Below are 18,234 nucleotides of genomic sequence, written 5' to 3' on the forward strand. Positions count from 1 at the left end.
TCATACGAAATATAAAACAAGAAAACAGGATGCAAAACCGCAGACCATTTTTTTTCTTTATGTTGAAACTGTGTAAAGAACAGTAAGAAAACACTAAGAAAAACTACATTAAAGGTAAAAGAGCAGTTACATCCAGGACTTCTGCAAATCCATGATCTGGCTTCCTGCCTTACAATGGCATTGTTTAGTGTTTAGTGCAAGTACTTTTATGATTGTTTAGCAGGAATGAAGCACATTTTATTTGATTCTATTATTTTGCAAAAATCTGAAACACAATTAATTAAAAAGCCCCCTAGAATTCTAATTGATAGGAAAATATTTTCCTTTCTCACAAAAGGATTAATGTTTTCTTCAGATTAGAGAAGCCAACTAAAAATAGCGCAAGGTTTTCCAAACCCCACAGGATTGCTTTGGTATTTAAGGAAGTACGAGTGGCAGCGCTTTGTGCCATGGTGTAATTGACATGGTAATACTCAGTGAAAGGTCGGACTCGATGATCCCACAGGCCTTCTCCAACCTAATTCGTTCTGTGATTCTGCATGCGATACTCCCTGAGAAGTTCAGTGTATGGCACAAGTCACGACGTTCGCATGGCAAGTTTCGAAAGGCACGTCTGGAATGCGGGCTGGCACCACCTCCGCAGGCCGCCCGGGATGGCGGCGGTCACCTCACGCACCCACAGAGCGGCAGAGAGGCCCAGCCAACTCCCCAGGCCCTCCAACCTAGAGCCCAAACTTCTTTAGCACAGAACACAGCGATAAAACACGCCTAACTTAAGGAACGACCAGAGCAGAGTTTAAACGCTAATCCCGCTTTATTCCCGGCCTAGTGACAACATTCCAACATTCATTCCTCCTGCAGCCACAGCACCTCCCAACTCCCCTCCCCCGCACTCCGTCACCGCGCACGCGCCGAGCAGCACCGCGAGCCCCGCCCCCTTCCGGCCCCGAGCGCGCGACCTCCCCCCCACCCGCGCGCTCCCCCGCGCGGCCCGGCCAGCGGCGGGTGGGGCGCGCGGAGCGAGCGAGCGAGCCGGTAACGCCCCGCCCCGTGCCGGCCGTTGGTCCGCTCGGCGCGCACGCGCCTTTCCATCCACCCGCCCTCCCCCAACCGCGCACATGTGCGCTCCCTCCCGCGCGTGCGCCCTGCCGCCGAGCTGCCCCCACACTCGCACCGCCCCCCGTGACGCCGGGCGGGCGCAGGCGCACTCCCCGCGCGGCCAACCCTCCGGCCCGCCCCGCCCTCGCGCATGCGCCGAAGCCGCCGCTCCGCGCCGGCTGCCGCGCGTGTCCCCACCCCCGCTCGCAGGTGCGCGTGCGCGGTGCGCGCGGCGCGGTGCGTGGCGCGCCGCGCGGCGGGGGCGGGGCGGGTATATATAGAGCGCGGCCGGGGCGGCGGCCGCCCCCTTGTCCCCCGGCCGCCGTCGGAGCTGTGTGCGCAGTGCGTGTGCTCCGGACCAACCGGACACGCCGGCCCGGCCCCGCAGCACCATTTATTACTAAAAAAATATTTAAAAAAGCCAAAAAAAATCCAAAAATCTTAAAAAACCTTTTAAAAAAATAACCCTCTTTCCTCATCCAACCTTCCCGACAACCTTCCTGCAAACGGCCGGTTTGATATAAAATAACCCGGTGAAGCGAAGTCCCCGGACCCGGCGCAGCCGAGAGGAGACACACAGCGAGCCCGACCCTGCCGAGCGCAGCACCCGCCGCCGCCAGCTCCACCCGGCCCGCACGGCGCGACCCGACCCCTGCCTGCCCATCCGCCGCACCCGCCGCAGCCGTTGAGTCCGAGCGGCCCCGCGCCGCCTTCGCCGGCCCCGCTCGCACCGACCGCCGCGGCCTCCGCCTCGTCAGCGCCCCCCCCGCGCCGGGAGACGGCGGCAGGATGAACCCCAGCGCCCCCAGCTACCCCATGGCCTCGCTCTACGTGGGGGACCTGCACCCCGACGTGACCGAGGCCATGCTCTACGAGAAGTTCAGCCCGGCCGGGCCCATCCTCTCCATCCGCGTCTGCAGGGACATGATCACCCGCCGCTCGCTCGGATACGCCTATGTCAACTTCCAGCAGCCCGCCGACGGTGAGTGCCGGGCCGCGGGCGCCGGCGGAGCCATGTTTGTCCCCTGCCCCCCTCCCCGGCCGCCGCCCCGCATCCATTTTGCCGCCCGGGACGGGGCGGACCCGGCGGGGCGCGGGGGGAAGTTGGCGGCGGGGCCGCCGCTTACACGCGGCCCGGGCCGCCCGCGCCTCGTGGCGGCCGGTGAAGCGGGGGGGGAGGCGCTTCCGCGCATCGAGAGCGGCCGCGGGGCCCCGGCGATGGGCGGGGGAGCGCCCGGGCAGCCCCGGTGGCCCGGCGGGGCTGCCCCCGCTGGCGGGGCGGGGATTGTGGATGAGTGTGCGGGCAGCTCTTCACGTCCGTCCGAGATGAAGGGTAGCTTGAGGAAAGCATCGCGGTCATTGGCACCTTTTAATGACCGCGCAGCGCTGGGTGTGTGTGAGTGCGCGGGCAGGAGGCCGGCAGAAGGAAGTAGGGCGCACCGGCGTGGCTGGGCAGTTTCACAGGCGGCCAGGCCGAAGCGTTTGTTCAAACACCATGGCAGGTCTGTCACGTGCGGGCAGGACATGGAACTACTCGGGCCTCCTTGCGCTTCTTCCTCGTGTAGCAGGAGCCCGAGCTCTGCTCTCATTCGTGTCTCTTCGCAGTAAATTCTCTGACATTGTTTCTCCTAAGCCGCGTTTTTATGAAACTTGTTTTTTTCATGAAGTGTTTTCACGCTGCTTCTCCAAAGTTATATCGGTAAAGAAACTTCCTCTGCGGTTCTGGGCATGTTGGGAAACACAGTGTGATCCATTTGGAAGGTGTTTCACTTGTAACTGGTTCTAGGTTTTGTGGAGCCCAATTAAAAATAAAAAGCAATTGGCCAACTAGAAGATACGTGATTTCAAGCACAGTTAAGCAAACAGTTTTCCACTATAATGGCTTTATTTTCAAGCATATGAAAGAGAGATACTTAAATCGCAAACATTTCAAGCAATTAGATTTAACTGGCTTTCAGAGTTAGCTTTAGCATACAGCCATTATCAGATCAGACTTTGGTGTACCGATGGTATCTGTATGTACGTAGTAAAAGTTACTGCCTCATCTTAATAGGCAGATACTCCACCTGTTATCAGCTCTCAGTTCAGAGAGCTTTTGATTTATTCAGCCATGCTTTAGGCTGAGACTATTTGAATGCTTGTTTTGACATACTTCGCTTTCATTACATAAAAATGTCTGGTACAGTTTCTCAGAAAAATAAGGGGTTAACACAGGTCAATACTGTGATATAATAATGTCAGGGTATAAGGTGAAGGTGATTCAAATGCTGCTTCTCCTTAGTGTTGACAGAGTTCCATAAGGGCTTTATCATAATTTATCATTAGTTGTGCAACCAGTGCATTTTGTGACTTGGTTTGTAATTTGTCAAATGTGGGAACAAATAGAGCTTTTTCACCTGAGCAGTGCTTAATTCAGATTTTGAATATGCCTCTTAGGAAGATGCTGTTACTCCAAATGTTCTGTTTTTCAGGCTTTGGGAGACACACATATTTTAGTTTATAACTAGTCCAGTTCAGCTAAAAGTATTTCTCATCTTTTTCAAACCTGCGTCTGGTACATATCTAGAAGCAGTTGCTTAAAATACACTTCAGTAGTATTGTGAGATTATACTTATTCAAGATTTTCAGAAATTTATATTCTTGGCAAATACCTAGAAAGCATCTGCTGGGGGCTTTGTGTAGGCTTTCTGTAGTCTGGGGCCTTTTTAATGTTGATTTACAGAAACCTTGAAATAGGAGTTTTGAGGATGAATGGTTATTCTTACAATCATTCTGGTTTTATTTTGATCCCAAACTTTTTATTGGTTTTGATTCCAAACCTTTAATTGGTTTGGCCAAATTTTTAGCTACATCTCAGTCCATGCCTATAAACAGCTAGTAACAACTACCTTGGTTTTGAAAAATAGCTTTGAAGGTGTGCTTGACATCACCAGCTGTCTGTAAAGGAGGGATCTCAAAGCTCTTCTAAAAACTAATTAGGCCTGATGACACATATGTGAGGTATGCACATATGTCAGAGTTGTGACTTTTCTGAATTTGAGTCATAGTCTGGAGTAAAACTCAGGCAATCTTGTTTAATCACTGAACTGGAAACATTCTTGAGTAATCTGAAAGTGCATCAGAATCATTTGGATATTTAGAATGGTTATGTTTCCAGAGGATTTTGTTTCAAGCTGCTGCTGTTTACCTTTAGCACAGGTTGGCATTAAGAGTATATTCTGAGTGATTTTGAAATTGTTAAAGTGGACTGTCCAGTTGCTCACGACTAAAATGGGAGCTGGTGAGTCATTGAATGAGAGCTCCAGCAGAATCAGCAGAAGTACAGCCCGGGTAGGTGTGTCCAGTTAGCTGCTGAACGGAGCTGCCTCCTGCAACCGGCACAGCCTTTTATGACTGAAATGTAATGAAAATGAGCCAGTTTCACTCGCTGCGACTTTTAATGAGAGTGGCTTGTACCTGGTTAGATGGAGTCTAGTAATGCTTTTTAAATCTACCATGGACTGACAGTGTAGTGTCAATTCGGCAGAAAAAACTTAATTTTCTTGTATTTCTGTTCCAAAGGAGAGATGAGGAGAGCTATTGAAGTTTCCATGCTGTCCTCCTGGAGAAATTGCACTGGTCTAAGACACAAGCTCACTATTTGTTAAGAGTGATAATGTTTGCAAAGGACCCATGGACCCACTTTCAGTCAGATGGTTGGGAAATGTGTTTAGGAACACACATTTTTGAGGAGTGTCAGGATTATTCTAGAAGCAATTAGCATGAATTAGAAAAGCCTCTTTTCAAGTAAAGGAAGCCCTGTTACTACTTCTGGAAATAATGAACTGTTTGTTGCTGGCACATCTATTAGTGCTGGCAGTAATAATTCCAATGACTTCCAGTGCAGTAGTGAAGTCTTACAAGTTTCTACTGTGGCCAGTCTGATATCCACAGGGGTTATTTTTTTCCTTTTTTGTTCTTTTTATATCTCTTCCCCCTCCCCCCTTTTGGTAGTATAGAGCCAATGATTTTTATTTCTCATTACCACTATCTAGGTTGCTTAATTTATATTAAAGTTTTTGAATGCTTTATTAACTTATTTAGAAGACTGGCATCTAATTTTTGTGGCTTCAGTTTAAACAAGTTGCTGAGTTGCTACTGTCATGTGAATATGGTAATAGTATCAATAATCTTTTTCCCCATTAAAATGTTAGATGTCCATCTCTTTATATGTCTTTCAGAGAATATAATCTTAAAATTTATTTTTAATCTGAAAATGTCAAAAGAAAGGATATAAAACATGATAGATCAACTGAATCCCAAGCTCATTGCAAATTGTCTTTGGCCATGTCATGGAACAATATAGCTCAAGACAAAAGCAGCACTTAAAGAACAAAAGCATGAAATAAGGGTTTTCACAATGTGATTAGCCCTTGGTCCTCCCAAAAAAAATTAACTGACACAGTTGCTGTATTTTCACTAAGCTGATTTCAGTCTTGTTAACATCATATTGTTTTGATATTTGCAAATGACAGTGAAGTGAGTTAGTACCTATGGGTGTGACTTCAGGTATTTATTGGGACTTTTTTCAGTGTTCTTCCAGACTTACAGGAACAGGGATGGAAAGGAATTGCTGTACTTGAGAACTATTGCTCTTTTGTGTTTAAATGCACAAGATGAGTTATAACATCACAGACATGTCTTGTGGCTTTGAAGAGATGTGTGAAAAATGAGCAAGTCTGGATACTTCCCCATCTAAATACACAAGAAATTTTACTTGCAGAATTTGAAAAGTTAGTTATGGAGTTCTACTGGAAAAACTACTCCTTGGAGTAACAAAACCTGGTTTGCATTACCCTGGTTTTCTGTTATAATGCTTGCTCTTTCATTGAGCTCATATGTGTTTCATTGTGAGCTTTTAAAATATATGTATCATTTCAGATTTTCTAAACTAAGTGCCAGTTTTGAATCTCTTTGAACTGTCTCTTGCTCAGAATTTAATTACAGATCTTTTTGGTCACTGAGGAAGTTGTGTGGAATAACTGCCTGAATAAAGCTTGAGGGTCCATCTAGCAAAGAAATTTTGTCAGTTTAGGGGTAGTATTGGTGTTGTAGGTGTTCTTATGTTAATATTTGCAAAAGGCCTCTCATAGGCACAAGCAGTACCCCTAAAAGCATTTTCATTGTCACAGTATACATCTGTGTAATATGGAAGAAGGCACTGATTTTCACAAATGTTAAAACTTCGTAACAGCTGCCACTTGCTGCTTTTTCTCCTGTCACCGTAGCATCTTTTCATAGATCTAGTTTTATGGGCTAATGAGATTTCTGCAGCTTTCTCAGCTGACTTGTGCTCCTGCTTGAAGTGCAGCTTTTGCTGATGAGTTTTTGCCAGTTCTTCCTTGCATACAGCAGAGTACACTGAAGGCTTGGGTTTTCAGCTTGGTGATGGTGCTGGGCTTGAAATAATTAAAATATTATTGAGAATTGTACTTCAGCTGGTATTTGTGTGCTTATTAAGATACCTAGCATTTCCTACTAATTCCATAATGTTTTTCCAGCTGAACGAGCTTTGGACACCATGAACTTTGATGTCATTAAAGGCAAACCAGTGCGCATCATGTGGTCTCAGCGCGATCCATCTCTGCGCAAAAGCGGTGTAGGAAACATCTTCATCAAAAACTTGGACAAATCAATTGATAACAAAGCTTTGTATGACACATTTTCTGCTTTTGGGAACATCCTGTCTTGTAAGGTTAGTGGAAAGTAAAATGCATTGACACACAAACTCCTCAGTTTATGCTGGAAACATTCCATGGGTATTACAACAAGGTTTTTCATTAATAGGTGGTGTGTGATGAAAATGGATCCAAGGGTTATGGATTTGTGCATTTTGAGACACAAGAAGCTGCAGAAAGAGCTATTGAAAAAATGAATGGTATGCTGCTTAATGACCGCAAAGTGTAAGTACATAAATAAGTATTTGGGGATCAGCAAGCTGAAATTCTTTTTAGGGCAGACAAAGATTTAAAAGCTTACCTAGAAAAGGAAGGTTGTTCTGAAAATTTCTAGTTTTAAGAAGATGTAGAGTTTTAGTGCTACAGATTTTAAGAATTGTATCACCTGCTTGTTCTGGAGTCAGTCCAAGTTCAAAAAGACAAACAATGAACTCCAGAGGAAAAAAATCTCTGTATTAATTGTCTTACAAGCCATTACTGTAATGAGGATTTGGGATCTTCCCTGGTTTTCTGATCTTATTGGTCTGAGATAAAATACAATCCATTGAGTATGCTGAATAATACATCCTTTATAAGAGTTGTGAGATAAGTGTATTATCCATATTTTGGAGTCAGCTGATACTTAGCACTAAAGGACGCTTACTTGGCACTAAAGAGTGGTCAGATTAGACTAATATTTTTGTATGAATGTCTGTTAATAGGCATATCTAGGGAGTAGAAAATAAAGCCTAGAGAAGTGTAATGTTTTAAACATTATCATTGTTCTACATTGTAGGGAAAAAATGTTATTTGGCAACTTCTTTAATAATATTTAGGCTAGGGGAATGAGTGTGCTTCACAGCTATCCCTAAGGGATCATTATGGTGTTTGGTATTATTCCAGAAGAACAGTTTTCTAGATACTTAGGAGGGTTTGGAAAAAGGATAACAGAAATCAGCATCAGTTTACTGTCATGGATTATTTTTATATGTAGAGATGGATAGATCAAGACACATATACTGGGAAAACATTTATTTTGAAACTTTAGTTTCCCTGCTTGTTCTGTTCTTGACTGACATATTGTGGATGTTTTTATTCAGCGTCCATTGTTTTACAACTTTAAATTAGTAAAAATGGTCAACATGCAATCATAAGAGCACAGGAGTGAAATATATCATGGGAGTTAATTTTGCTTTGAATTTCTATTCAGACTAGTCTTTTAGAAATCAATTAAATGACTTCACTATTAAAATCTGCTGAACACATTGCACTTCTATTCTTACTATACTTGATTGCTATAAATTAGGTGAAATTGTCAAAGTTTAAAAATTGCTGAGGTACTGTATGCTGCTGAATCGCATTTTTCAAATTTGTGACTATAAAGTTAGAGCCTACAATAAAATTTGAAAGAAGGAATTTGCTACAGTCAGAAATCAGTGTCAGCCATGTACAGTCTGTTCTAAAGCATGTCCTTGGGCTGCAGAATGTTATGTTCAGGTTCTGTTCCTTTTCTGCCAGTATGAACTAACCTTTGGTGTTCCCAGCCAATTTGCAACAGTATTTGACTCAAGAGCAAGTTGAACTATTTATTTCACTATGCCTATAAACAAAGTCTTTGATACAGGCTGGAGAGGTGTGCTAGGGAGGGAGGGCAGTTAGTTAAATAGCTCTTGCTTAAAAACTGAACCAGAGAGCAGGGACTGCTTTTAGGGATTATGCTGTTATCTAGAATTTCTGTTCAGCCCCTTAGTACTCTTTCCATTGTCAAGCTCTTGTTGTCAAAGGCTGTTTTATAAGAGTGAACAATTTCACCAATGGCTTGAAAGCATTTTCTTGCCTTGTAACTGGGATAAACATGCTGGTGTAGCAAAGGACAGTGGAGTTGTTTTTCTGACTGAGTTTTATCATAAATATTTTCATACCTATAGTGAACGAGACTGATTAGAAATAAAATACAATGCCAGAGGATTAAAGTAAATTTTTTAACCTTGAGACACTTGCTTTAATCTGTATGACTCTGTTCTTCCTGCAACCAGATTTGTTGGAAGGTTTAAATCCCGCAAGGAACGTGAGGCAGAGCTTGGAGCCAGAGCAAAAGAATTCACCAATGTTTACATCAAAAATTTTGGCGAAGACATGGATGATGAGAGACTTAAGGAACTCTTTGGCAAGTTTGGTAATGTCTTAATGTTTATATAAACACAAATGAACTTCAATTTACTACATGTATCTTATTTGTACAGTGCCTTGAAATACAAGAAATCAGGGCTGTCTGATGTTGATGTAGAAATGTAATAAAGATTACTGAAAAGTGGGTACTTCCAGTTTCAGATTCAAAAGTGCAGTAATACCTGAATTTTAAATAGTCAGAATATCATATTTAATCCTGCCATGAGAACTGTTTTCAGTAATCTGGAAGTTATGTGTCTATGGGTTCTGCAGTGTTCTTTGGTTTAGTACAGATTGATTTTATAAATGCACCTACAGGGTGTGTGACTAATGAATTTGCTACTGCTTTCATTGACCTGCAAACTTGCCTCTGTTATTCAGTTGCGTTGTGGTGGTTGACCTAATAGAAAATTACAAGGAACTATTCCAGCACCAAGCTATGAGATTCTGCCTTGATCCTCAGTTACGCACAGGGCAAAATTATGGGGGACATTTGGCCATGATGTAGTAATGTATATGATGTGCTGCCATCAAAATAGGAAATGGCACATCCTTTAATGCCATTAGAGGCTCTTCATGTTTTATTTTCAATCTCACCTTTTTTTAAAATTAATTTCCTTTTGCTATTCTCCAGTGGATATTATGTAAAGCAAGGGAAAGCCTTGCACAAGAGATACCCTGTAGCAGCCCTAAAGAGTACGAACAGGAAATTCTTTTCTGCTCTTCCAGTATCTGTGGCTGAAACAGTAGCAAATTTAGCTGCTACAGCTAAATTGGCTACTTCCAATTGAGTCTGTGAACTGCAATTCTTCAGAGGTTATGAAATTGCTGAACTAGGATGGCCTTTCAACAGGATAAATAGTGAAATGTATACCTAATTGCAAGGCCTTCCTCTGGCTTTTTCAGTACCTGCTTCAAAGCGTGGAACCACTAATACTTTTCAAGTGTCATAATTTTTAATGATAAAACAAATTTCATTCACTTTGTGGTGAAATTTTCTTTCACTTTAAGGTGAAATTTTGGTTGAAAATACATTAGAAAAGAAATTCAGCATGATGGACTTCAGCCATAATGCTGAAGTTCATCAGGGCAAATTAGTAATTTCATATTAATGGGTGACATTTACTTGATACTATTAGTGTAGGAGTCCTTTGTAATACAAGTGAAATAAACTAAACTTTATCTTCTAAAGAGAATGTTTAAAAGTTGAGAAGAATACACTGTCTAGAAGCATAAGTATTTCATTCTCTTTTTAGGTCCTGCTCTAAGTGTGAAAGTTATGACTGATGAGAGTGGAAAATCCAAAGGCTTTGGCTTCGTTAGTTTTGAAAGACATGAAGATGCCCAAAAAGTAAGCTTTTGGACTTAATTTTAGGAATCCTGTAACTGAGACCCAAATAATATGTTTCACTGAGTGATTAAGTTTTTTAATTGGTCAAGGACACTGCAAAAAGAGATGCTCACTGCCTAAATTACTTAGCAGATTTCTGTAATTTAGAATGCTTTCCTATGAGCAAATGTCAGTTGGTCTGAGAAACCTGTTAAGTCAAGATACTCTGGTACAGCTGGAAGTAGTGTAGAAATGGGGAATCTTGAATAATTTTAGAACCTGTTGTAGTTGGGCTTAAAGGTCTCAGTGATATTTGGACTCTCACATGCTGAGCAATATACAGCATAGTAAATTACTGCATCTCTGAATCACTGAGTCCAGTTTGGTTGCACAAAATGTTTATGCCTTTCTGCCTTCTGCACAGAAGGCAGAAAGAATTGGATTTTCTGCAAAGTCAGCTGGAAAGCTATTAGTTTTATAAAGCATACTTGGCATAACTGTGAGAAAATAGTCATAGAGCCTTGTAATATTGCTTTTACTCCAAAGGGTAACTTTGGAAAATGGTCCTTTTTATTCGTGTATATGTCTATATCATGCCACTATGCTGTGTAACTTAATTTTTTGTCAACTGGTTGCTTTGATATGTCAGTTTACTGTGACAGTAGGGACATAGCATCAGGGAAAAAATGCAGTACAGAACAAACAAAGTTTGCTTTTCAAACTGGTGATTTGTCACTATTGCAAGTGTATAAGCGAGAGATTAGAACAAATCCTCTCTGTCTTTAGAACATCTTCATTTTTCACTCTTGCATACATTAATTGATGAATGGTTTCTCTTACTGTAGTCAGAATCACATGTTGGGTGTTTTAAATAACATAAAATTCCAGTATCTCTGTAAAAATGTCTAATGGCTTTGATCATAAACATATACAATAAAGTGGTGACTTCTGGTTTTAAATTAATTGAGTAAATACATGCCAGAGTTTTTATATCTGAAGAGTTGTAACTCAAAACAGTATGAAGGGAAGAAGTTCACATTTTCATACTTCTAATTCTTTCCTTAATGAAAGACTAAAAATGAAAACAAAAGCTGTACATATAATCTGTAGCTTAACATTTAATATAGAAAGGTCTGGTAGAGATTACACTTTCGAGTGTTACTTTTAAAGACAGAACTAGGTGAATTAAAGATTTTCAACTTTATTTGCTTACTCTTTGCTTTTTCTGCCATGAGCAAGACAAGGCTAGAGAAATAGTTCTTGCAATCCTCCAGCTTCATATAAAAAAAAGTGGTTCACTTCCCTTGTGACTTGTCTTCAACAAGACAGAAGCATACTTGGAAAGCAGTTTTCATGTTATCATAAGTGGGGAAGTCTTGGGGTACTTTGTTTCAATTAGTGGTATTTTAAGATGGATTAGCTCTTTTTCTAGAATTTTTTTAATTTGAATTGCATTTTTTGTGTGTCTGAAAAATGCTGGAATACAAAAAGCACTGCTAACTTGTTGTTTGTCAATGAAGGCTGTAGATGAAATGAATGGGAAAGAGCTCAATGGAAAACAAATCTATGTTGGCCGGGCTCAGAAAAAGGTGGAAAGACAGACGGAGCTGAAGCGCAAGTTTGAACAAATGAAGCAGGACAGGATCACCAGATACCAGGTTCAGTTTTAAATCAAGAGGGCTAACTCTATTATATGATGTTCTGAGATTTACACAGTACAGTTGCTTTTAAAAATAACTTGCCTCTTTTCTTAGGGTGTAAACCTTTATGTGAAAAATCTTGATGATGGGATCGATGATGAGCGTCTCCGAAAAGAGTTCTCCCCATTTGGTACAATCACTAGTGCAAAGGTAAACTTCATAGATGGTGCTCATCTGTTCTCTGAAAATGAGTAGTGATCTGTCATCAAAGAAAAGTTTCATTCGGGAACAGATGTGACCCACTGTAAATGTGGGCATCAGCTATCTTGATTATTGTACATGTCAGGTTAAACACCATATGATCATCCTTTCTTGAAATAAACGAAGTAGTGAGATTAGTGTGGGAAAAACTACATGTTTCAGTGCAATATTGTGCTTATTATTTTACGAGATTTTCATCTCTATTTGGGTAACAGCTATTTATTACACAATAATACTCATTTATATAAAATATTCAGTTAAACAAACCTGCGGTCTCACTTCTAATAAGCTGAAACAAGAAACTCATGCAAGTTAAATAGCTGTGACACAGAAGACTTAGTTTTAAAAATAAATTTTGTACTGACAGGTGATGATGGAAGGTGGCCGCAGCAAAGGATTTGGATTTGTATGCTTTTCGTCACCAGAAGAAGCCACCAAAGCAGTCACAGAAATGAACGGTAGAATTGTGGCTACTAAACCATTATACGTAGCTCTAGCCCAGCGTAAAGAGGAGCGCCAAGCTCATCTCACCAACCAGTACATGCAGAGGATGGCAAGTGTAAGAGCAGTACCTAATCCTGTAATCAACCCCTACCAGCCAGCACCTCCTTCCGGATACTTCATGGCAGCTATTCCTCAGGTACGTGTAGAGATGAGTAACTGAATATTTTGTATTGCATATAAAATCTGCTTAAATACAACAGTAAATAGAACTGTTAGCATGTGTCTGTGATTTCAGCATTTTAATCTCTTGGTGGGACGGTGCTGGGCTGTTTAGTATGCCCTTCACAGACAACAAAGTTAAGTGATGTTGTTGTGTTTGGCAGACTCAGAACCGTGCTGCGTACTATCCTACTAATCAGCTCGCCCAACTTGCTAGACCTAGTCCTCGCTGGACTGCTCAGGGTGCCAGACCTCATCGTAAGTCACTTCTTCACCTCTTTCCAGTGATTGCTGTAAACTCAGTAGCATTTACCTTTGCACTTTCAGATAGATTTTCATGGCATTGCTGTATAGTCTTCTGTTTGTCATGTTGTCATCACTCAGTGTTTCCACATGTAACAGTATATTTTTTCTAAACCACAGCATTCCAAAACATGCCTGGTGCGATCCGCCCAGCAGCACCCAGACCACCGTTCAGTACCATGAGACCAGCTTCTTCCCAGGTTCCACGAGTCATGTCAACACAGCGTGTTGGTGAGTTTGATTTGAGCAAGCTTTAAGTATTGGACTTGCGTTCCAATTTTGCTGGTTCAGCGTGATCTTGCAAAATACACATTTGTAAGTTTATTATCACATGTGATATTCCTAATGAACAAACTAATATCACCTTCTAGTAATTGCTTTAAATACTGTCCCAGCAAAGATCCCATCTCTTCAGGATGAAGCACTTACTCTTGTGTGTGCTTCACTAATACTGTAAGGGTTGCTTCTGTCATTTCTAAATATAGTTGCAGCAATTGTAATAATAGGTTGTGTGTAGAAATATTGAGATGATACAATTTTAGCTCTTACTAATTCTGTTCTATTTTACATGTACACACTTTATTATTGTGAGCCAGTATCATGAATGCAGAATCTGCACATCATTGAATGAACCAGAATTGACTGGTTTAATCATTGAATGGTTTGGGTTGAAAGGAACCTTAAAACTTATCCCCATGCCAGAGGCAGGGAACCTTCCACTAGACCAGGGTACTCAGAGCCCCATCCAGGCTGGTCTTGCACATCTCCAGGGATGGGGAGTCCACAGCTTCTCTGAAGGTGTAATTCTCCCAGAATGTATCAGACAGCCATTTATTTCCTAAAAATACCTTTTTTAGAATGACTGACATAATATGCTCAGGAAATCAAATGTCCTTTAGCTTATAATGAAATTATATTAATACTCAAAATGGATTTTTTTATCATGGATCTTTTTCCAGTAGCATGTAAAAAGGGCAGATCATGAATGAAGTGACTGGAAATCAGCATCCATTAAATTTCAAGGTTTGAACCTTTGTACGTGACAGTTGACAATACTATTAAGATGAATCTATAACACAATACTTAAATTAGGTACTTGATTCAAGTTGGTTTGTTGGACAAAATAATTATAATACTAATAATTATTCACACATGGAATTCTGTTCCTATTTTTCCAGCTAATACATCAACACAGACGATGGGTCCGCGTCCTGCAGCAGCAGCTACTGCGGCCACTCCTGCCGTGCGCACAGTACCGCAGTACAAATACGCCGCGGGTGTTCGCAACCCCCAGCAGCACCTCAACACGCAGCCGCAGGTTGCTATGCAGCAGGTGTGTGCTCTGGGAGCTGCTCTGGCCTTTTACTCTTGTTCCTTGCAGAGGAAGGTGGTGAGGGTGATGGCAGGGCAGTTCAGGCTATGCATCGTGGCAGTAGAGTAAAAGCACTAGGGAGTTAAGAATATTTGAAGTTCACCTGGGACAGGATGTGATCCCATGTTGCTTTGTTCTTTTCAGTTCCCTCATACCTTAGCCTAAATTCTTGTGTTTGCTCCTCCATGGAGCAGTTTTTAATAATCTTCAGCATCATCATTCAGCTCTAACCAGTAATATTTGATTGAACAGGCATAGTTGTTAATTTCTTTGATGTTTTTGACACTCTAGGCATTGTGTATGCCAAGTTGGGAAATACTGGTTTTTTGAAGCTGCACCTAATTATGACCCAGGGTTTAATTTTCAAATGTTAAATTAATTTGCAGCCTGCTGTCCATGTGCAAGGTCAGGAACCCTTGACTGCTTCCATGTTGGCTTCTGCCCCTCCACAAGAACAAAAGCAGATGTTAGGTATGTATATGATACCTTTCTCTATGCATTGTAGCAGAAGGACAGTTAAAGTACACTTTTTCAATCTTTAAATGCAGAGTAAATGATTTTAGCAATAAACGAGTTTGTTTCCCTTATCCCTTAAATTAGGCTGGATTCATCCCTGACCAACTTTCTTCTTTCTAGGTGAACGTCTATTCCCCCTTATTCAAAGCATGCACCCTACTCTGGCGGGTAAGATCACTGGGATGTTGCTGGAGATTGACAACTCTGAACTCCTCCACATGCTCGAGTCTCCTGAGTCTCTTCGTTCGAAGGTGGGTGGACTTTTGCCTTGCACAGGTTCCATAGGTGGTTAACTCTACACTGATCTAACAGTCGTTGGTGCTGGCACAGTGGGGTAGCAGCAATGCAGTGGTGGCTCAGGCCAAGAGTATCCTCTTTCAAAAGGTGACAGTGACTTACATTGCATGAACTGGAATTGTAACCTTCTCAGTTTACTTCTCAACAATGTAGGCATTGTTTATATGCATAAATTTTCACTGTATTATTAACTTAAATATACAAAAATTGCTGAGCTTCCCTTAATTCATTTTTCATTTGTACTTAACAGGTTGATGAAGCTGTAGCCGTACTACAAGCCCACCAAGCTAAAGAGGCTGCTCAAAAGGCAGTTAATAATCCCACTGGGGTTCCAAGTGTTTAATAAGTAAGTTTGGACACTGTAGTTCCATAGATTGACTAAGGCAAGTGTTTGGTCCATGGCTTTGCAAGCAGCCTGTGTCCAGGCTCTGTGTCATGTGCAGCCAGAGGAAGTAGCAGCTATGGTAAACAAGCTTCTGTGTTCACTTGGTTAGCAAAAGCTACTGACATGTCATTGTTTCTAACAACACGTTTAGCTGGAATTAACTCTAGGCATGTGTGCAAAAACGGGCAGTTCTGTCAAATGCTGCTATTCATACTATTGAGAACAACTTGAGGAATTCAAATTAGCTTAAAATGGTACCCCAACCCCCTTTTTTCTTAGAAATTAAAGAACTTATTTATACTGTAGTTTGTATATACTTAACAAATTCTAAAATTGTCTAGTAAGTGTAAACTAAACTGAATAATGTCTTGACTTCACATTTGGGTGAATTTAATGTCAGTTAAAATAGTGATTTTTCTTCATTGCTTTCTGTGGGGCTGGTATCTTAACTGTGCATGACAGAGGCAAATGGTGGTAGCTTAACAATTTTGACAGGGAAAAAATGTGAAGTTGAGGATAAAAAGCAATCTATTATCTCTTCTGTCTAGTTAAGTTTTGCCTGTGAACTTGCTTTCCACATTTGTAGCTACCATTTGAAGGTGCCTGATTTAACATTTCATCACATAACATTTTCCTTTTGGAGGCAGAATTTGAGTCATGATTTTTACCCATTTCTGTTTCTGGAGATAAGTTCTGAATAGATTGTCTCTCCTAAACTAAGATGCCTGTACTTTGAGACCATTACTCCATCTGCTCCATGATGTTTTAGTAATTGGAAATTGAAAGTCCTGCTAGGGTAGTTATTTGATGAGCCTCAACAGTAGAGGTGCCCCGCAGTCAATTGCAGTAACATTGTACTTAAAGCAGTGCTGTCTGAGGGACTGTCCAGTTCTAGAATCAGTGTTGTCTTGCCAAGGATCAGACTTTTGAATACTTTTGTGTCCCCTAAAAAGTGGGAGGACCCCAGATATTCTGTTTCTAAAGAACTTTGGTATCATTGAAACAATGAAAGCCCGGAGTTCTGCATGGTGTACAGTAGTAGAAAACATACAAGGTGCTGCTTTTGTTTTAAAACATAACAATGTTGTTTTTCTTCGCAGAGCTATCCGGGACTACAATCTAGAACTTCGCTTCACCGAAGAAAAAAAAAATCTAAACATGGAAAAACTATTAAATATTGAGAAAAACATTGCAAAATATAAAATAAATAAAAAAAGGAAAGGAAACTTTGAAGCTTACGTACAGAGCAACGCCGGGACTAGCAAAACAGATGCTAGTCCTAGATTACTTATTGATTTAAAATTTAAAAAAAATAGTAAAATAAAAAATACAAATTAATGTTTTATAAACCCAGGGGAAAAGAATTTTCAGCACAGTACAAAAATTTAAAGCATTCCTTTCTTTAATTTTGTAATTCTTTACTGTGGAAAAGCTCAGATTATCACCACTGTTTTAGTTGACAGTGAGAATTGATAGCTGAGCAAAGAAACATAATTTGGATTATAAAATTCTTGGTTTAATAAAAATTCCTTAAACACTGACTTACTTGTGATGGTTTCTTTTGTACAGTGTGCTTTTCATAAGCTTGTCATCCAGAATGCCAAGTTAGAATCCCACTCTAGTATGTTTTGGTGGATTGCAGAGAAGATAAGACTACACCTGTAGACTGTCTTCTAAATAACAGAAGTGAAGCGGGGGGGGAAGTGTTTGGGTTTTTTTAATAAATTGCTGCTTGATCTGAATCTGGTCTAGTGTACAATAGCACAGAAATAATTCTGTCTTCACTCAGGGCTGATGGGGTCATCAGGTCAGTTTGTGTCCCTAAAGGGGGTTGGCAGTGTAATGGCCAATGGCACTAAAGTGAGAAGAGGCAGTACTTACACATGAGCTGTTTCATTTGCTACAGAACCATACTGAGGTTGGGAGTTTTGCAGGATTAATACTTAAATGCTTAATCAAGCTAAGTGTTAAATGCATAAACAAGAGAGACGGTAAAATTGCTTTTGTTGTAAAACTGACTTTCACTGCATGAATTAGCAAATACACTGAAGCTTGTCCATCCACAGATGGATTATCTTACAGTTACTGCCTTGCTTTTTGGTTTTCCCCTTTCTGCAGATCTGTGGAATATAAAAGGATATTTCCTACCCTGTTTAGCCCATAATTGGCTCTATAAGTTGCTTTTTCAAAATTGATAATGCAAAAGGAGAAATGAAGTAGTGAAAGAGGCATTACCTGCTTTTACAAAGAAAAGGGTAAAACCTGGCAGGCTGGTGTGGGGAGGAGGCAGATCTGTTAGTCATGGAGGAAGGCATGACCAATAGCCACTAAAATCTGCTGGGTTTCAGTTACTATATGGAAAGAATACACATTCTATGGAATTCACAAGAAGGGGTTAGTTTGTTCTGGAAGTCTCTGAAATCTGTGTTGTGTGGTGGGAATGCCAGTGTTCTCTGATCTGTTGTTGCAGTCAAAGCCCTTTAGTATGCTTTCTGAAGTCCCCC

General features: G+C 41.2%; 1 protein-coding gene across 1 annotated transcript; it reads left to right on the plus strand.

Moving 5' to 3' along the window:
- The first annotated feature begins 1,398 nt into the window (after positions 1-1,398).
- On the plus strand, positions 1,399-17,271 carry PABPC1 (poly(A) binding protein cytoplasmic 1). Its single transcript, XM_066564933.1, has 15 exons — positions 1,399-2,080; positions 6,639-6,832; positions 6,925-7,040; positions 8,831-8,970; positions 10,220-10,314; positions 11,814-11,951; positions 12,048-12,143; positions 12,562-12,834; positions 13,022-13,115; positions 13,281-13,391; positions 14,339-14,493; positions 14,919-15,003; positions 15,169-15,299; positions 15,596-15,691; positions 16,831-17,271. Exons 1-14 carry the CDS (start codon positions 1,888-1,890, stop codon positions 15,686-15,688), a joined length of 1,914 nt encoding a protein of 637 aa, XP_066421030.1. The 5' UTR covers positions 1,399-1,887; the 3' UTR covers positions 15,689-15,691; positions 16,831-17,271.
- The last annotated feature ends 963 nt before the right edge of the window (positions 17,272-18,234 follow it).

The sequence above is a fragment of the Molothrus aeneus genome, chromosome 1 (assembly GCF_037042795.1).
Source record: "Molothrus aeneus isolate 106 chromosome 1, BPBGC_Maene_1.0, whole genome shotgun sequence".
Lineage (NCBI taxonomy): Eukaryota > Metazoa > Chordata > Aves > Passeriformes > Icteridae > Molothrus > Molothrus aeneus.

Bases quoted from the DNA above. Each gene is read 5' to 3' on its own strand.
- PABPC1 (XM_066564933.1), top strand. From the start codon at position 1,888: ATGAACCCCAGCGCCCCCAGCTACCCCATGGCCTCGCTCTACGTGGGG. The intron at 6,833-6,924 runs GTTAGTGGAAAG...TTTCATTAATAG, and splicing joins GGAACATCCTGTCTTGTAAG to GTGGTGTGTGATGAAAATGG. The intron at 12,835-13,021 runs GTACGTGTAGAG...TGTGTTTGGCAG, and splicing joins TCATGGCAGCTATTCCTCAG to ACTCAGAACCGTGCTGCGTA.